Source organism: Anas acuta, unplaced genomic scaffold (assembly GCF_963932015.1).
Source record: "Anas acuta unplaced genomic scaffold, bAnaAcu1.1 SCAFFOLD_265, whole genome shotgun sequence".
Classification (NCBI taxonomy): domain Eukaryota; kingdom Metazoa; phylum Chordata; class Aves; order Anseriformes; family Anatidae; genus Anas; species Anas acuta.
Window position 1 is genome coordinate 1 of NW_027076268.1, and position 17,474 is coordinate 17,474.

At 54.0% G+C, this 17,474-nt stretch overlaps 2 protein-coding genes and 1 long non-coding RNA gene across 32 annotated transcripts; all 3 read left to right on the top strand.

Annotated features, from left to right (window-relative positions):
- Nucleotides 1-1,915: 1,915 nt before the first annotated feature.
- LOC137849204 (uncharacterized) lies at nt 1,916-4,761 on the top strand. Its single transcript, XM_068668704.1, has 3 exons — nt 1,916-2,719; nt 2,907-3,927; nt 4,021-4,761. The coding sequence occupies exons 1-3, from the start codon at nt 1,916-1,918 to the stop codon at nt 4,611-4,613; spliced, it is 2,418 nt and encodes an 805-aa protein (XP_068524805.1). The 3' UTR covers nt 4,614-4,761.
- A 436-nt stretch (nt 4,762-5,197) lies between these two features.
- Nucleotides 5,198-7,278, top strand: LOC137849203 (uncharacterized). 26 transcript variants are annotated; one of them, XR_011091771.1, is made up of 4 exons: nt 5,198-5,335; nt 5,388-5,449; nt 5,574-5,790; nt 5,853-7,278. It is a non-coding gene; the product is annotated as an uncharacterized lncRNA (long non-coding RNA). The 26 variants fall into 26 exon arrangements; XR_011091774.1 differs by having other exon boundaries at nt 5,239-5,273; XR_011091781.1 differs by lacking the exons at nt 5,198-5,335; nt 5,388-5,449 and adding exons at nt 5,363-5,387; nt 5,450-5,520 and having other exon boundaries at nt 5,739-5,790.
- Nucleotides 7,279-8,001: 723 nt separating this feature from the next.
- LOC137849201 (zinc finger protein 774-like) lies at nt 8,002-17,462 on the top strand. Of its 5 annotated transcripts, XR_011091756.1 has the most exons (5): nt 8,002-8,294; nt 10,384-10,427; nt 11,050-11,107; nt 13,921-16,621; nt 16,786-17,462. XR_011091756.1 is itself a non-coding variant. In XM_068668698.1 (4 exons), exons 3-4 carry the CDS (start codon nt 11,059-11,061, stop codon nt 14,823-14,825), a joined length of 954 nt encoding a protein of 317 aa, XP_068524799.1. In that variant the 5' UTR covers nt 8,002-8,294; nt 10,384-10,427; nt 11,050-11,058; the 3' UTR covers nt 14,826-17,462. The 5 variants fall into 5 exon arrangements, 4 of the variants coding, with proteins under 4 accessions (XP_068524799.1, XP_068524802.1, XP_068524800.1 ...); XM_068668698.1 differs by having other exon boundaries at nt 13,921-17,462; XM_068668699.1 differs by lacking the exon at nt 8,002-8,294 and adding an exon at nt 8,990-9,149 and having other exon boundaries at nt 13,921-17,462.
- Nucleotides 17,463-17,474: the final 12 nt, after the last annotated feature.

Consider the following 17,474-nt stretch of genomic DNA (forward strand, 5'->3'; position numbering starts at 1 on the left):
CCCAAAACCGATGACCCCAAAACCAACGCCCCCCTTGACCCCTCCCCCATTTTGACATCCCCAAAATCCCTCCCCCCAAAAAAACCCCCCTCACCCCCCCAAAACAGGCGTCCCCCCACCCAACCCCTCCTCCTCCACCCCAAAAAAAAAACCCCTCACCCCCCCCAATAAAAACCCCTCACCCCCCCCAAAACGGGCGTCCCCCCCCACCCAACCCCTCCTCCCCCACCCCAAAAAATCCCCCCTCACCCCCCCAACGGGCGTGCCCCCACCCCAAAAAAAAACCCTCATGCCCCCAAAAACCCCTCACCCCCCAAAAAAAAACCCCTCACCCCCCCCAAAACGGGCGTCCCCCCACCCAACCCCTCCTCCCCACCCCAAAAAAAAAACCCTCACCCCCCCCAAAAAAACCCTCACCCCCCAAAAAAAACCCTCATCCCCCCCCAAAAAACCCCTCACCCCCCCCAAAAAACTCCTCACCCCCCCCAAAACGGGCGTCCCCCCACCCAAGACCCTCCTCCCCACCCCAAAAAAAAAAAAAACCCTCACCCCCCCCAAAAAACCCCTCACCCCCCCAAAAAAAACCCTCATCCCCCCCAAAAAACCCCTCACCCCCCCCACAGGTGTCCCCCCACCCAACCCCTCCTCCTCCACCCCAAAAAAACCCCCTCACCCACCCCCCAAAAACCCCTCACCCCCCCAAAACGGGCGTCCCCCCACCCAACCCCTCCTCCTCCACCCCAAAAAAAAAAAAAACCCTCACCCCCCCCAAAAAATCCTCACCCCCCCAAAAAAATCCTCACCCCCCCCAAAAAAAACCCTCCCCCCCCCCAAAAAAAAACCCTCACCCCCCCAAAACGGACGTCCCCCCCACCCAACCCCACCTCCTCACACCCCCAAAAACCCCCCTCTGCCCCCCCCCAAAAACCCCTCACCCCCCAAAAAACCCCTCACCCCCCCAAAACGGGCGTCCCCCACCCAACCCCTCCTCCCCCACCCCCAAAAAAAAACCCTCACCCCCCAAAAAAAACCCCTCACCCCCCCCAAAAAAACCCTCACCCCCCCAAAAAAAACCCTCACACCCCCCAAAAAAAAAACCCTCCACCCCCCAAAACGGGCATCCCCCACCCAACCCCTCCTCCTCCACCCCAAAAAACCCCTCCCCCCCCCCCCAAAACCCCTCACCCCCCCCAAAAAAAAAACCCTCCCCCCCCAAAAAAACACCCTCACCCCCCCAAAAACCCCTCACCCCCCCCAAAAAAAAACCCTCCCCCCCCCAAAAAAAAACCCTCACCCCCCCCAAAAACCCCTCACCCCCCCCAAAAAAAAACCCTCCCCCCCAAAAAAAAAAAACACCCTCCCCCCCCCCAAAACGGGCGTCCCCCCCACCCAACCCCTCCTCCTCCACCCCAAAAACCCCCCCCCTCATCCCCCCCCAAAAACCCCTCCCCCCCCAAAAACCCCCTCCCCCCCCAAAAAAACCCTCACCCCCCCAAAACGGGCGTCCCCCCACCCAACCCCTCCTCCCCCACCCCAAAAAAAAAAACCCTCACCCCCCCAAAAATCCTCACCCCCCCAAAAAAAACCTCCCCCCCCAAAAAAACCCTCACCCCCCCCATGGGCGTCCCCCCACCCCAAAAAAATCCCCCTCACCCCCCAAAAAACCCCTCACCCCCCCAAAAAAACCCTCACTTCCCCCCATGGGCGTCCCCTCACCCCCCCAAAAAAACCCTCACCCCCCCCAAAAAACCCCTCACCCCCCCAAAACGGGCGTCCCCCCACCCAACCCCTCCTCCTCCACCCCAACACCCCCCCCCACCTCCCCCATGGTGTGTCCCCCCCACCCAACCCCTCCTCCTCCACCCCAAAACCCCCCCCCCTCACCCCCCCCAAAAACCCCCTCACCCCCCCCAAAATGTCCATCCCCCCACCCAACCCTTCTCCACCCCCCCCCAGCTCCCCCCAACCACCACCACCGCCGCTCGCCCCCCACGCCAAAGAGGACGACGACGATGACGATGATGATGACGAAGAGGCCGAAGGCGAGGCCGAAGGCTCCCCCTCCCGCCCCGACCCCCTCCTAAAACCGCCGCCGGGGCGCCGGGGGGCGAGCGCCCCCACCGCTGCCACCGGTGCCCCAAGACCTTCGCTTGGAGCTCCTCGCTCTTGGAGCACCTCAAGGGCCACGCCGGCGCCCGCCCCCACCCCTGCGGCGAGTGCGGCAAAGCCTTCGGTCCGCGCCTCCACCCTCCTGGAGCACCAACGCGTCCACACCGGCGAGAAACCCTACGGGTGCGCCCAGTGCGGCGCCCGCTTCAGCCAAAATTCCACCCTGGTCCACCACCGGCGCACCCACACCGGCGAGCGGCCCTACGGCTGCGGCGAGTGCGGGAGGGCTTTCGGGCGCAAGTCCACCCTGGCCACCCATCGGCGGACCCACACCGGGGAGAGGCCCTACGGGTGCGGTGGGTGCGGGCGGCGTTTCGCCGTCAGCTCCGATTTGGCCAAGCACCGGCGGGCGCGCGGGGGGTGTCGGGAGGGCGGGAGGGGGGTGGTGGTGCAGCGGGAGGGGGAGAACGGGGGTGGGCGGTGGGGGTACGGTGGGGGGTGGGGGTGGGGGGGGGTGGGGAGGGACGTGGTGGGGGGCCTCGTGGTGATGGGGAACGTGGTGGTGGTGGTCAACGGCATGGGCATGGTGGACCTCGTGGTGATGGTGGACCTCATGGTGGACCCTCATGGTCATGGTGAATCTCATGGTCATGGTGAAACCCGTGGTGATGGTGAACCTCATGGTGATGGTGAACATCATGGTCATGGTCATGGTGGACCTCATGGTGAACCTCATGGTGATGGGGAACCTCATGGTGGACCTCATGGTCATGGGGAACCTCATGGTGATGGTCAACGTCATGGTCATGGTCATGGTGAACCTCATGGTCATGGTCATGGTGGACCTGATGGTCATGGTGAACCTCATGGTGAACCTCATGGTGATGGTGAATGTCATGGTCATGGTCATGGTGGACCTCATGGTGAACGTCATGGTGATGGGGAACCTCATGGTGGACCTCATGGTCATGGGGAACCTCATGGTCATGGGGAACCTCATGGTCATGGTCATGGTGGACCCTCATGGTCATGGTGAACCTCGTGGTGACCTCATGGTGATGGTGAACATCGTGGTCATGGTGGATGTCATGGTCATGGTGAACGTCATGGTCATGGTCGTGGTGAACGTCATGGTGGAACTCATGGTCATGGTGATCCTCATGGTGATGGTGAACCTCATGGTCATGGTGAACCTTGTGGTGGTGGTCAACGTCATGGTCATGGTGAACCTCATGGTCATGGTGGACCTCATGGTCATGGTGAACCTTGTGGTGAACCTCATGGTGATGGTGAATGTCATGGTCATGGTCATGGTGGACCTCATGGTGAATGTCATGGTCATGGTGAACCTCATGGTGGACCTCATGGTCATGGTGGATGTCATGGTCATGGTCATGGTGGACCTCATGGTCTTGGGGAACCTCATGGTGGACCTCATGGTCATGGTGAACCTTGTGGTGATGGTAAAGCTCATGGTCAATGTCATGGCGATGGAGAACCTCATGATGATGGTGAACCTCATGGTCGTGGTGAATTTTGTGGTGAACCTCATGGTCATGGGGAACCTCATGGTGACCCTCATGGTGATGGAGAACCTCTTGGTGATGGCGACGTTGGACGCCATGGTGGACGTCACGGTGACGCCGCCCTTCGTGGTGCGCGCCCGGCCTCCTGGCAACGCTAAAACTCACGGCGACACCAAAATTCGGGATGACACCAAAATTCGAGGTGACACCAAACCCTGTGGTGACCCCAAAATTGGAGGCGACGCCAAAATTCAAGGCGACGCCAAACCCCGTGGTGACGCCAAACCCTGTGGTGACCCCGAAAATTCAAGGCGACGCCAAAATTCAAGGTGACACCAAACCGTGTGGTGACACCCAAACCCGGTGGTGACCCCCAAAACTGGAGGCGACCCCAAAATTCAAGGCGATGCCAAACCCCATGGTGACGCCAAACCCCGTGGTGACCCCAAAACTGGAGGCGACCCCAAAATTCAAGGCGACGCCAAACCCCGTGGTGACGCAAACCCCATGGTGACCCCAAACCCCGTGGTGACCCCAAAACTGGAGGCGACCCCAAAATTGGAGGCGACCCCGACCCCGAGCGGCCTCACCGCTGCGAGGAGTGCGGCCAAGCCTTCCGCCACGCCGCCACCCTCCTCCTCCACCGGCAACCCACTCCGGCTCCTTCCCTTGCCCCCCAGTGCCCCGAACGCTTCGAAGGCAGCGCCCAACTGGCCCGCCACCGGCGCCGGCGCCACGGGGGGGCCGCCAAACCCTACCGCTGCGAGGCCTGCGGCAAAACCTACGCCCAAGCGGCCGCTTTACGGCACCACCAACCCGAGCAACCCTTGGCTTGCCCCCAGTGCGGCTCCACTTTTTTTTGGAGTTGCCGCCTGGCCCGGCACCTCCGGGCTTGCCGCCCTCCTTCCAAACCCTACAAGTGCCCCGAGTGCGGCAAAGCCTTCGGGCAAAGCTCCAAACTCCTCCGGCACCAGGTGACCCACACCGGCGAGAAGCCCTACAAGTGCCCCGAGTGCGGCAAGATCTTCAGCCAAAGCTCCAACCTGGCCGAGCACCGGCGCACCCACGGCGCCGCCCGGCGTCACTTCTGCCCCCTCTGCGGCAAGGGCTTCGCTTTGGGGTCCTACTTGGCCAAACACCGCTTGACCCACACCGGCGAGCGGCCCTACCGCTGCACCGAGTGCGGCAAGAGCTTCGGCAGAGCTCCAACCTCATCCAGCACCAACGCACCCACACCGGCGAGCGGCCCTACACCTGCGGGCTGTGCGGCAAGAGCTTCTGCCAAAATTCCCACCTGGCCAAGCACCGGCGCAACCCACACCGGCGAGCGGCCCTACCGCTGCGGCGAGTGCGGCAAGAGTTTTCGGCAAAGCGCCAACCTCCTGGAGCACCGGCACACCCACACCGGCGAGCGGGCCCTACCGCTGCGGCCAGTGCGGGAAGACCTTCGGGTGGAGCTCGGCCTTCAGCAAGACACCAGCGCACACCACCTGGCGTGAGGGCGGCGCGGGACGGGGCCGGCGGGGGTGGTTGAGTTCCTGGTTTGGGCGTGGGGGAGCGTCTTGAGAAGTTCTAGGTCCATCAAAGTGGCCTAAAATCCTGGTTTTTGTCTTGAAAAATCATCTCAAGAAGTTCCAGGTCCATCAAGTTGTCCTAAAATCATGTTTTTTGTCTTGAAAAATTATCTCAAGATCTTTGAGGTGGCCCAAATCCATGGTTTTTGTCTTGGAGAACCATCTCGAGAAGTTCTAGGTCCATCAAGTTGGCCTAAAATCCTGGTTTTTGTCTTGGAGAACCATCTCGAGAAGTTCCAGGTCCATCAAGTTGGCTTAAATACGTGATTTTGGGATGGAGAAACATCTCAAGAACTTTGAGTTCCATCATGGTGGCCCAAAGTCATGCTTTTTGTCTTGGAGAACCCATCTCGAGAAGTTCTAGGTCCATCAAGTTGGCCTAAATCCATGGTTTTGGCTTCAAGAACCATCTCAAGAACTTTGAGTTCCATCATAGTGGCCCAAAGTCATGGTTTCGTCTACGTTATGGTGGCCCAAAGTCATCATTTCGTCTTGGAGAACCATCTCGAGAAGTTCCAGGTCCATCAAGTTGGCCTAAAATCCTGGTTTTTGTCTTGAAAAATCATCTCAAGAAGTTCCAGGTCCATCAAGGGTGACCCAAAGCCATGGTTTCCTCCTGGAGAAGCATCTCGAGAAGTTCTAGGTCCATCAAGTTGTCCTAAAATCAAGGTTTTTGTCTTGAAAAATCATCTCAAGATCTTCCAGGTGGCCCAAAGTCATGGTTTTTGTCTTGGAGAACCATCTCGAGAAGTTCTAGGTCCATCAAAGTGGCCTAAAATCCTGGTTTTTGTCTTGAAAAATCATCTCAAGAAGTTCCAGGTCCATCAAGTTGGCCTAAATCCATGGTTTTGGGTTGGAGAAGCATCTCGAGAAGTTCCAGGTCCATCAAGTTGGCCTAAATCCATGTTTTTGGGTTGGAGAACCATCTCGAGAAGTTCCAGGTCCATCAAGGTGTCCTAAAATCATGGTTTTTGTCTTGAAAAAATCATCTCAAGAAGTTCCAGGTCCATCAAGGTGACCCAAAGTCATGGTTTTTGTCTTGGAGAACCATCTCAAGAAGTTCCAGGTCCATCAAGTTGGCCTAAAATCCTGGTTTTTGTCTTGAAAAATCATCTCAAGAAGTTCTAGGTCCATCAAGTTGGCCTAAATCCATGGTTTAATCTTGGAGAAACATCTCATGATCTTCGAGGTGGCCCAAAGTCATGATTTCGTCTTGGAGAATGATCTCAAGGTCCATCAAGTTGGCCTAAATCCATGGTTTTGGCTTCAAGAACCATCTCAAGAACTTTGAGTTCCATTATGGTGCCCAAAGTCATGGTTTTGGTCTTGGAGAACCATCTCGAGAAGTTCTAGGTCCATCAAGGTGTCCTAAAATCCTGGTTTTTGTCTTGAAAAATCATCTCGAGAAGTTCCAGGTCCATCAAGGTGGCCCAAAATCCTGGTTTTTGTCTTGAAAAATCATCTCAAGAAGTTCTAGGTCCATCAAGTTGGCCTAAATCCGTGGTTTTGGCTTCAAGAACATCTCAAGAACTTCGAGTTCCATTATGGTGGCCCAAAGTCATGGTTTTTGTCTTGGAGAACCATCTCGAGAAGTTCTAGGTCCATCAAGTTGGCCAAATCCATGGTTTTGTCTTGGAGAACCATCTCAAGACGTTCCAGGTCCATCAAGTTGGCCTAAAATCCTGGTTTTTGTCTTGAAAAATCATCTCAAGAAGTTCTAGGTCCATCAAGGTGACCCAAAATCATGGTTTTTGTCTTGGAGAACCATCTCGAGAAGTTCTAGGTCCATCAAGGTGTCCTAAAATCCTGGTTTTTGTCTTGAAAAATCATCTCAAGAAGTTCTAGGTCCATCAAGGTGTCCCAAAATCCTGTTTTTTTGTCTTGAAAAATCATCTCGAGAAGTTCTAGGTCCATCAAGGTGACCCCAAAGCCGTGGTCAAAAGCCGTGGTTTCCCCTCGGAGAACCCCGTCCCAGTCCCGTCCCAGTATCCCAGTGTCCCCGTGTCCCAGTGTCCCCGTGTCCCCACGTCCTCCTGTCCCCACCACCCCAATAAATCCTGGTGAACGCTGCTGCTCTGGGCCATACTGGGAGCACTGGGAGGGATTTTGGGGGGTGCTGGGAGCACTGGGAGGTGTTGGAAGGGCACTGGGAGGGTCACTGGGAGCACTGGGAGGGATTTTTGGGGTGCTGGGAGCACTGGGAGGTGTTGGAAGGGCACTGGGGGGGTTACTGGGAGCACTGGGAGGGATTTTGGGGGTGCTGGGAGCACTGGGAGGCCTTGGAGGGGCACTGGGAGCACTGGGGGGGAGATTCAGGGGTACTGGGAGCACTGGGGGGATTTCGGGGCGTGCTGGGAGCACTGGGGGTAGCTTGGGGGGTTACTGGGAGCAACTGGGGCGTGCTGGGAGTACTGGGAGGGGGTTGGGGAACACTGGGGGTTACTGGGAGGGATTTGGGGGGGTACTGGGAGCACTGGGAGGTGATGGAGGGGCAATGGCGGTGGCTTGGGGGGTTACTGGGAGCACTGGGAGGGATTTCAGGGATACTGGAGCACTGGGAAGAGGTTGGAGGTACGCTGGGGCTACTGGGAGCACTGGGTGGGATTTTGGGGGGTGCTGGGAGCACTGGGAGGCCTTGGAGGGGCACTGGGAGCACTGGGAGGGAGGTTCGGGGGGTGCTGGGAGCACTGGGAGGAGGTTTGGAGGGACACTGGTGTTACTGGGAGGCACTGGGAGGGACTGGGAGCACCGGGAGGGAGTTTTGGGGGGTACTGGGAGGGATTGGAGGTGTACTGGGAGCACTGGGAGGGGGGTTTGGGGGATACTGGGTGTTACTGGAGCACTGGGAGGCACTGGGAGCACCGGGAGCCTTTGCGGCAGGAAGCGCCGCTCGCCGCCACCATTGTCAGGCCGCCCAAAAAACGGCCCCATTTTGGGTGAAAAAACGCCCGGATTGGGGCCTGCGGGTGCCAGGGAGCTGCTGGGGCTCTCGTGGATCCATCCCGTTGGTTTTGGGGTGAAAAAGGGCAAAAACGGGTCAATCGCTGGCCGGGGGAGTTAAGCGGAGCGAGGAGTGAATTTTGGGGTAAGAAACGGGGAAAATGGGCCCATGGCTGCGGGAGGGGGGGGGGGAGGGGGGTTGAATGCTTCTGGGAGGGTGTTTTGGGGTGAAAAAAGGGGATTTTGGGCTGGTTGTTTTCGGGGGGGGAGTGCGGAATGACCTCATTGTGGGGATTGCGGTTTTTGGGGTGAAAAAGGAGGAAAACGGGGCTGGTTGCCGCTGGGCAGGCAGGGAGCGGGATTAACTATTTGTGGGAAGGCGTTTTGGGGTGAAAAAGGAAGAAATTGGGCCGATCGCTCTCAGGTAGAGGAGGGGCAAAATTTGCTAATTTTCAGGATTGTGTTTTGGGGTGAAAAGAGGAGAAATCGGGGCGATTGCTGCAACGGGGCGGTGCAAAATTAGCTAGTTTGGGGGATCGTGTTTTTGTGTGAAAAAAGGGGGAAAACGGGAAAAAAATCCGCCAGGCGTGCAGAACGGGGGGTTAATTAGCTGAGCGGATCGCTTTTTGGGGTGAAAAAGGAGGAATTTGGGCAACATCGTTATGGGGTGGGGGGGGGGGTGGAAAATTAACTGCTTGTGGGGATTGTGTTTTGGGGTGAAAAAAGGGGAAAATGGGTCGATTGCTGCTGGGCCGGCAGGAGAGGGGTTAACAGCTGGTGGGCGGGGCTTTTGGGTTGAAAAAGGAGGAAATTGGGCCGATCGCTGCAGGGTAGGGGGGGAGGGAAATTAACTCATTGTCGGGATTCCGTTTTGGGTTGAAAAAAGCGGAAATTGGGGTCATTGCTGCATGGGGTGGGGTGTGCAAAATTAAGTGGTTGGGGGGCTCGAATTTTGGGGTGAAAAGAGGGGAATTCGGGCCGATTGCTTCCAGGAATTAAGGTGCGGGATTGGTTCATTGTGTGGGTTGCATTTTGGGGTGAAAAAGGGGGAAAATGGGCAGATTTTTTCAAGGTATTTCGGTTTAGGGTTTAAAAATAAGAGGGGGTTATTTTTGGGGTAAAAAACGAGGGAAATGGGGTAATTTATTGTGGGTGTCGGGGGGGCAAAATTAATTAATTGTGAGGGTTGTGTTTTGGGGTGAAAAATGTGAGAATTGGGATAATTGGTTTTGGGGGGTGTGTGTGCAAAATTAACAAATCTGGAGAATTAGGTTTTGGGGAGAAACAGGGTGAAAATGGGTCAATTGCTCCTAAGTGTGGGGGTGCAAAATTAACTAATTTGGGGATTGTGTTTTGGGGTGAAAAGGGAGGAAATTGGGCCAACTGGTCTCAGGTGTAAGGGTGCAAAATTAATTAATTTTGGGGATTGTGTTTTGGGGTGAAAAAGGGAGAAAATGGGTGAAGACTCTCAGGAAGGGGGGTGCGAAATTAATTGTGGGGATTGCATTTTGGGGTGAAAAAGTGGGAAAATGGGACAATTGCTCTCAGGTAAAGGTGTACAAAATAAATTAATTTGTGGGGCTACATTTTGGGGTAAAAAAGGAGGAAATTGGGCCAATTGCTCTTAGGTGTAGAGGTGCAAAATTAATTAATTTTGGGGATTGTGTTTTGGGGTGAAAAAGGGAGAAAATGGGGTAATGGCTCTCAGGTGTAAGGGTGCAAAATTAATTAATTCTGGGGATTACATTTTGGGGTGAAAAAGGGGGAAATTGGGTCAATTGCTCTCAGGTGTAAGGGTGCAAAATTAATTAATTTTGGGGATTGTGTTTTGGGGTGAAAAAGGGTGAAAATGGGGTGATGGCTCTCAGGAATGGGGGTGTGAAATTAATTAATTTTGGGAATTATATTTTAGGTTGAAAAAGGAAGAATTTGAGCCAATTGCTCTCAGGAGTAAGGGTGAGAAATTAACTAATTTTGGGGATTGTGTTTTGGGGTAAAAAAGGGGGGAAAATGGGGTGATGTCTCTCAAGAATGGGGGGTGTGAAATTAATTAATTCTGGTTATTGCATTTTGGGGTGAAAAAGGAGGAAATTGGGCCAATTGATTTCAGGATTAAGGGTGAAAAATTAATTAATTTTGGGGATTGTGTTTTGGGGTGAAAAAGGGGGAAAATGGGGTGATGTCTCTCAAGAATGGGGGTGTGAAATTAATTAATTCTGGGAATTATATTTTAGGTTGAAAAAGGAAGAATTTGGGCCAATTGCTCTCAGGTGTAAGGGTGCAAAATTAACTAATTTTGGAAATTGTCTTTTGGGGTAAAAAAGAGTGAAAATGGGGTGATGGCTCTCAGGAATTGTGGTGCAAAATTAATTAATTTTGGGGATTGCCTTTTGGGGTGAAAAAGGGCAAAAATGGGGTGACGGCTCTCAGGAATGGGGGTGTGAAATTAATTAATTAATTTTGGGGATTGCATATTGGGGTGAAAAAGGGGGAAAATGGGACAATCGCTTTCAGGTAAAGGTGTACAAAATTAATTAATTTGTGGGGTTACATTTTGGGGTGAAAAAGGAGGAAATTGGGCCAATTGCTCTCAGGAGTAAGGGTGCAAAATTAATTAATTTTGGAAATTGTGTTTTGGGGTGAAAAAGTGGGGAAATGGGACAATTGCTCTCAGCTAAAGGTGTACAAAATTAACTATTTTCTGGGGTTACATTTTGGGGTGAAAAAGTCAAAAAATAAAAGTAAAAAAAAGGGCATTTTGGGGTCAAAAGCAGAAGCTTCGGCACCTGCAACGCGCCCCAGATGAAGGGAAATTTGGGCGAAAAACAGGTCGATTTGGGAAAAAAATATATATTTTTTGAAATTTCTCATTTTTACCCTTTTTTACCCCATTTCGGCAGGCGCCGCTCATGGAGGAGCCGCAGCGGGATGGGACCGCCCCCGACGAGCCCCGCGCAGGTGAGGACTTGGGGACGGCTCCTGGGGGGTGGGATTTTTGGGGCGAAAAAGGGGGAAATTGGGAAAAAATGGGGGTGTTTTTTTTTTGGGGGGGTGTCTCCATGGAGGACATCTCCTGGTGGGGCCACCCATGGCCACCTGGAGATGTTCCTTGATGGAGAAGGTCCCTTGGGTCATCAAATGACCCCGTTGGAGATGTTCTCCTTGGAGGACTTCTCCTGGTGGGACAACCCAAGACCACCTCGAGAAGTTCTCCATGGAGAACGTCTCCAACGGGGTCAGTTGATGACCTACTACGAGATGTTCTCCATGGAGGAACATCTTGAGGTGGTCATGGGTTGACCCACCAGGAGATGTTCTCCATGGAGAACTTCTCCAACGTGGTCATGGGATGACCTACTACGAGATGTTCCTCCATGGAGAACGTCTCCTGGTTGGCCAACCCATGACCACGTTGGAGACATTCTCCATGGAGAACATCAACATATGACCATGTAGAGACGTTCTCCATGGAGAGCGTCTCCTGGTGGGTCAGCCCATGACCACCTCAAGATGTTCCTTGATGGAGAACGTCTGGTGGGTCATCAACTGACCCCGTTGGAGACGTTCTCCATGGAGAGCATCTTGATGTGGTCATGGGATGACCAACCGGGAGATGTTCTCCATGGAGAACCTTCTCTACATGGCCATACGTTGACGTTCTTCATGGAGAATGTCTCCAACATGGTCATGGGATGACCTACTACGAGATGTTCTCCATGGAGAACATCTCCACATGGTTATTTGATGACCCAAAAAATGTTCTCCATGGAGGAACATCTTGAGGTGGTCATGGGTTGACCAACCAGGAGATGTTCTCCATGGAGAACGTCTCGTAGTAGGTCAACGTATGGCCATGTTGAGATGTTCCTCCATGGAGAACATCTCCTGGTTGGCCAACCCATGACCACGTCAAGATGTTCCTTGATGGAGAACATCTGGTGGGTCATCAAATGACCCCGTTGGAGACGTTCTCCATGGAGAACGTCAACATATGACCATGTCAAGATGTCCTCCATGGAGAACATCTCCTGGTGGGTCATCAAATAACCATGTGGAGATGTTCCTCCATGGAGAACATCTCCTGGTGGGTCATCAAACGACCACGTTGAGGTGTTTCTCCATGGAGAACGTCTTGTGGTAGGTCAACGTATGGCCATGTTGAGGTGTTCCTCCATGGAGAACGTCTCCAACGGGGTCAGTTGATGACCTACTACGAGATGTTCTCCATGGAGGAACATCTTGAGGTGGTCATGGGTTGACCCACCAGGAGATGTTCTCCATGGAGGAACAGCTCTAGATGGTCTCCTGGTGGGTCAACCCATGGCCACGTTGAGATGTTCCTCCATGGAGAACGTCAACATACAACCATGTCAAGATGTCCTCCATGGAGAACATCTCCTGGTGGGTCATCAAACAACCACGTTGAGGTGTTCCTCCATGGAGAACGTCTTGTGGTAGGTCAACGTATGGCCATGTTGAGGTGTTCCTCCATGGAGAATGTCTCCAACGGGGTCATTTGATGACCCTAGAGATGTTCTTCATCAAGGAACATCTCAACGTGGTCATGGGTTGACCAACCAGGAGATGTTCTCCATGGAGCAACACCTCAACATGGCCATACGTTGACCTACCACAAGACGTTCTCCATGGAGAACATCTCTAAATGGTTATTTGATGACCCACCAGGAGATGTTCCTCCATGGAGAACATCTCCAACGGGGTCGTTTGATGACCCAACAGATGTTCTCCATCAAGGAACATCTCATGGTAAGTCAACATAAGACCGTGTTGAGATGTTCCTCCATGGAGAACATCTCATAGTAGGTCATCATAGAACCATGTTGAGGTGTTCTCCATGGAGAACGTCTCATGATGGGTCATCATAAGACCATGTGGAGACGTTCTCCATGGAGAACATCTCTACATGGTTGTTTGATGACCTACTATGAGATGTTCTCCATGGAGAACGTCTCTATGTGGTCATATGTTGACCTACTACGAGATGTTCTCCATGGAGGAACATCTCCACATGGTCACACGATGACCCACCAGATGTTCTCCATCAAGGAACATCTTGACGTGGATATGGGTTGACCAACCTGGAGATGTTCTCCATGGAGAACATCTCTACGTGGTTTTTTGATGACCCAACACGAGATGTTTTCCATGGAGGAACACCTCTACGTGGTCATACATTGATGTTCTCCATGGAGAACATCTCAATGTGGTCGTTTGATGACCCATCATGAGATGTTCTCCATGAAGAAACATCTCCAGATGGTCACACAATGACCCAAGAGACATTCTCCATGGAGAACATCTTGAGGTGGTCATGGGTTGGCCAACCTGGAGATGTTCTCCATGGAGAATGTCTGGTGGTGGGTCATCAAACGACCCCGTTGGAGACGTTCTCCATGGAGGAACATCTCCTGGTGGGTCATCCCATGACCATGTCAAGATGTTCTCCATGGAGAACATCTCTACGTGGTCACACGATGACCCACCAGACGTTCTCCATCAAGGAACATCTCAACGTGGTCTTATGATGACCCACCAGGAGATGTTCTCCATGGAGAACATCTCCACATGGTCACGCGATGACCCACCACGAGATGTCCTCCATGGAGAACATCTCCAACGGGGTCGTTTGATGACCCTAGAGATGTTCTCCATCAAGGAACATCTCAACGTGGTCATGGGTTGACCCACCACGAGATGTCCTCCACGTAGAACCTCTTCCTCAACCCCACCCCTTCTCCTCCCCTCCCCAGAACCACCACCACCACCACCTCCTGGCGACCACCCCCACGGCTTCATCAACCTCCTGGGCCTCCTTGAACCCACCACCACCACCACCATGACCACCACCACCAGGACCACCACCACCAGTGGTCGTGCCAAGCCCTTCCGCTGTACCGAGTGCGGCCGGACCTTCTCCCAGAGCTCCAACCTCTTGGAGCACCTCCGCACCCACACCGGGGAGAAGCCCTTCTCCTGCCCCACCTGCTCCAGGACCTTCTCCAGGAGCTCCACCTTGACCGAGCACCTCCGCACCCACACGGGGGAGAAGCCCTTCTCCTGCCCCACCTGCCCCAGGACCTTCTCCAGGAGCTCCACCCTGACCGACCACCTCCGCACCCACACCGGCGAGACCCCCTTCTCCTGCCCCGAGTGCGGGAGGACCTTCGGGAGGACCTCCAACCTCCTCAAGCACCTCCGCACCCACACCGGGGAGAAGCCCTACGCCTGCCCCCGCTGCGGGAAGTCCTTCAGCCTCAGCTCCAACCTCCTCAAGCACCAGAGGACCCACAGCGGGGAGAAGCCCTTCTCCTGCCCCCGCTGCCCCAAGAGCTTCAAGAAGAAGACCCACCTGGCCTCCCACCAGCGCACCCACACCGGCGAGCGGCCCTACCGCTGCGGCCAGTGCGGCAAGGCCTTCGGCCAGAGCTCCACCCTCATCGAGCACCAGCGCACCCACACCGGCGAGCGGCCCTTCCGCTGCGGGGCCTGCGGCAAGAGCTTCTGCGTCTCCTCCAACCTGGTCAAGCACCGGCGCATCCACACCGGCGAGAAGCCCTACGGCTGCGGGCGCTGCGGCGAGCGCTTCCGCTACAAGCCCCAGTTCACCCGGCACCTCCAGGGGCATCCCGAGGAGGCCCCGGCTTGCGGGGTCTAAGGGGGTGGGTCAACGGGGTGGGCCGAGGTGGTGGGGAGGAGAAGGAACCTGAGGAACATCACGGTGGGGTGATATGGTGGCCACCAAAACGTGGTAGAACCTCAAATGTTGACGTTTTGAACCATTTTGAGGTGGATTATGGACTTGGGAGGTCAATATGGGTGCCAGGACCTCAACTGGGTGGTCCATTGTCATGGGTTCCATCTTAGAACCCAAGGAAGGGTCATGAAGTTGTGGTGTGGTGGCCACCAAACCCTGGTAGAACCTCAAATGTTGACATTTTGAACCATTTTGGGGTGGATTATGGACTTGGGAGGTCAATATGGGTGCCAGGACCTCAAAAGGGTGGTCCATTGTCATGGGTTCCATCTTAGAACCCAAGGAAGGGTCATGGAGTTGTGGTGTGGTGGCCACCAAACCATGGTAGAACCTCAAATGTTGACATTTTGAACCATTTTGAGGTGGTTTATGGACTTGGGAGGTCAATATGGGTGCCAGGACCTCAACTGGGTGGTCCATTGTCATGGGTTCCATCTTAGAACCCAAGGAAGGGTCTTGAAGTTGGGGTCTGGTGGCCACCAAACCATGGTAGAACCTCAAATATTGACATTTTGAACCATTTTGAGGTGGATTATGGACTTGGGAGGTCAATATGGGTGCCAGGACCTCAACTGGGTGGTCCTACATCAAGGTGTCCCAGTAGGAACCCGAGGAACATCATGGAGTTGTGGTGTGGTGGCCACCAAACCGTGGTAGAACCTCAAATATTAACATTTTGAACCATTTGGAGGTGGATGATGGACTTGGGAGGTCAATATGGGTGCCAGGACCTCAAAAGGGTGGTCCATCGTCATGGGTTCTATCTTAGATCCTAAGAAAAACTCATGGAGTTGTGGTGTGGTGGCCACCAAACCCTGGTAGAACCTCAAATGTTGACCCTGGAGACACGCAGAGGTCAAATATGGGGTTTGGAGGTCGGGATGGGTCCCAGGACCTCAACTGGGTGGTCCTACATCAAGGTGTCCCAGTAGGAACCCAAGGAACTTCATGGAGTTGGGGTCTGGTGGCCACCAAACCCTGGTAGAACCTCAAATGTTGACATTTTGAACCATTTTGAGGTGGATTATGGACTTGGGAGGTCAATATGGGTGCCAGGACCCCAAATGGGTGGTCCATTGTCATGGGTTCCATCTTAGAACCCAAGGAAGGGTCATGAAGTTGTGGTGTGGTGGCCACCAAACCATGGTAGAACCTCAAATGTTGACATTTTGAACCATTTTGAGGTGGATTATGGACTTGGGAGGTCAATATGGGTGCCAGGACCTCAACTGGGTGGTCCATTGTCATGGGTTCCATCTTAGAACCTAAGAAAAACTCATGGAGTTGTGGTGTGGTGGCCACCAAACCCTGGTAGAACCTCAAATGTTGACGTTTTGAACCATTTTGAGGTGGATGATGGACTTGGGAGGTCAATATGGGTGCCAGGACCCCAAATGGGTGGTCCTGCATCAAGGTGTCCCAGTAGGAACCTGAGGAACATCATGGTGTGGTGGTGTGGTGGCCACCAAACTGTGGTAGAACCTCAAATATTGACATTTTCAACCATTTTGAGGTGGATTATGGACTTGGGAGGTCAATATGGGTGCCAGGACCTCAAATGGGTGGTCCTACATCAAGGTGTCCCAGTAGGAACCCGAGGAACATCATGGTGTTGTGGTGTGGTGGCCACCAAACCCTGGTAGAACCTCAAATGTTGACATTTTGAACCATTTTGAGGTGGATTATGGACTTGGGAGGTCAATATGGGTGCCAGCACCTCAACTGGGTGCTCCATTGTCATGGGTTCCATCTTAGAACCTAAGAAAAACTCATGGAGTTGTGGTGTGGTGGCCACCAAACCGTGGTAGAACCTCAAATGTTGATCCAGGAGACACGCACAGGTCAAATATGGGGTTTGGAGGTCGGGATGGGTCCCAGGACCTCAACTGGGTGGTCCTACATCAAGGTGTCCCAGTAGGAACCCAAGGAACTTCATGGAGTTGGGGTCTGGTGGCCACCAAACCCTGGTAGAACCTCAAATGTTGACATTTTGAACCATTTTGAGGTGGATGATGGACTTGGGAGGTCAATATGGGTGCCAGGACCTCAAAAGGGTGGTCCATTGTCATGGGTTCCATCTTAGAACCCAAGGAAGGGTCTTGATGTTGTGGTGTGGTGGCCACCAAACCGTGGTAGAACCTCAAATGTTGACATTTTGAACCATTTGGAGGTGGATGATGGACTTGGGAGGTCGGGATGGGTGCCAGGACCTCAACTGGGTGGTCCTACATCAAGTTGGCCCAGTAGGAACCCGAGGAACATCATGGTATGGTGGTGTGGTGGCCACCAAACCGTGGTAGAACCTCAAATGTTGACCCTGTGGACACGTGGAGGTGGAACATGGACACCGTGGGGACACCAGGAGCCACCATGGGGACATCTGGGGACACCTGAAGACACCACGGGACCACCACGAGGACATCTGGGACCACTGTGGGGACATCTGGGGCCACCCTGGGGACATTTGGGGACATCTGGGGGGGCGTCACCGTGTTTGGGGCTCTGCGGCATCAATAAAGGGGTTGCGGTGGCACCAAAGTGTGGCCTGGG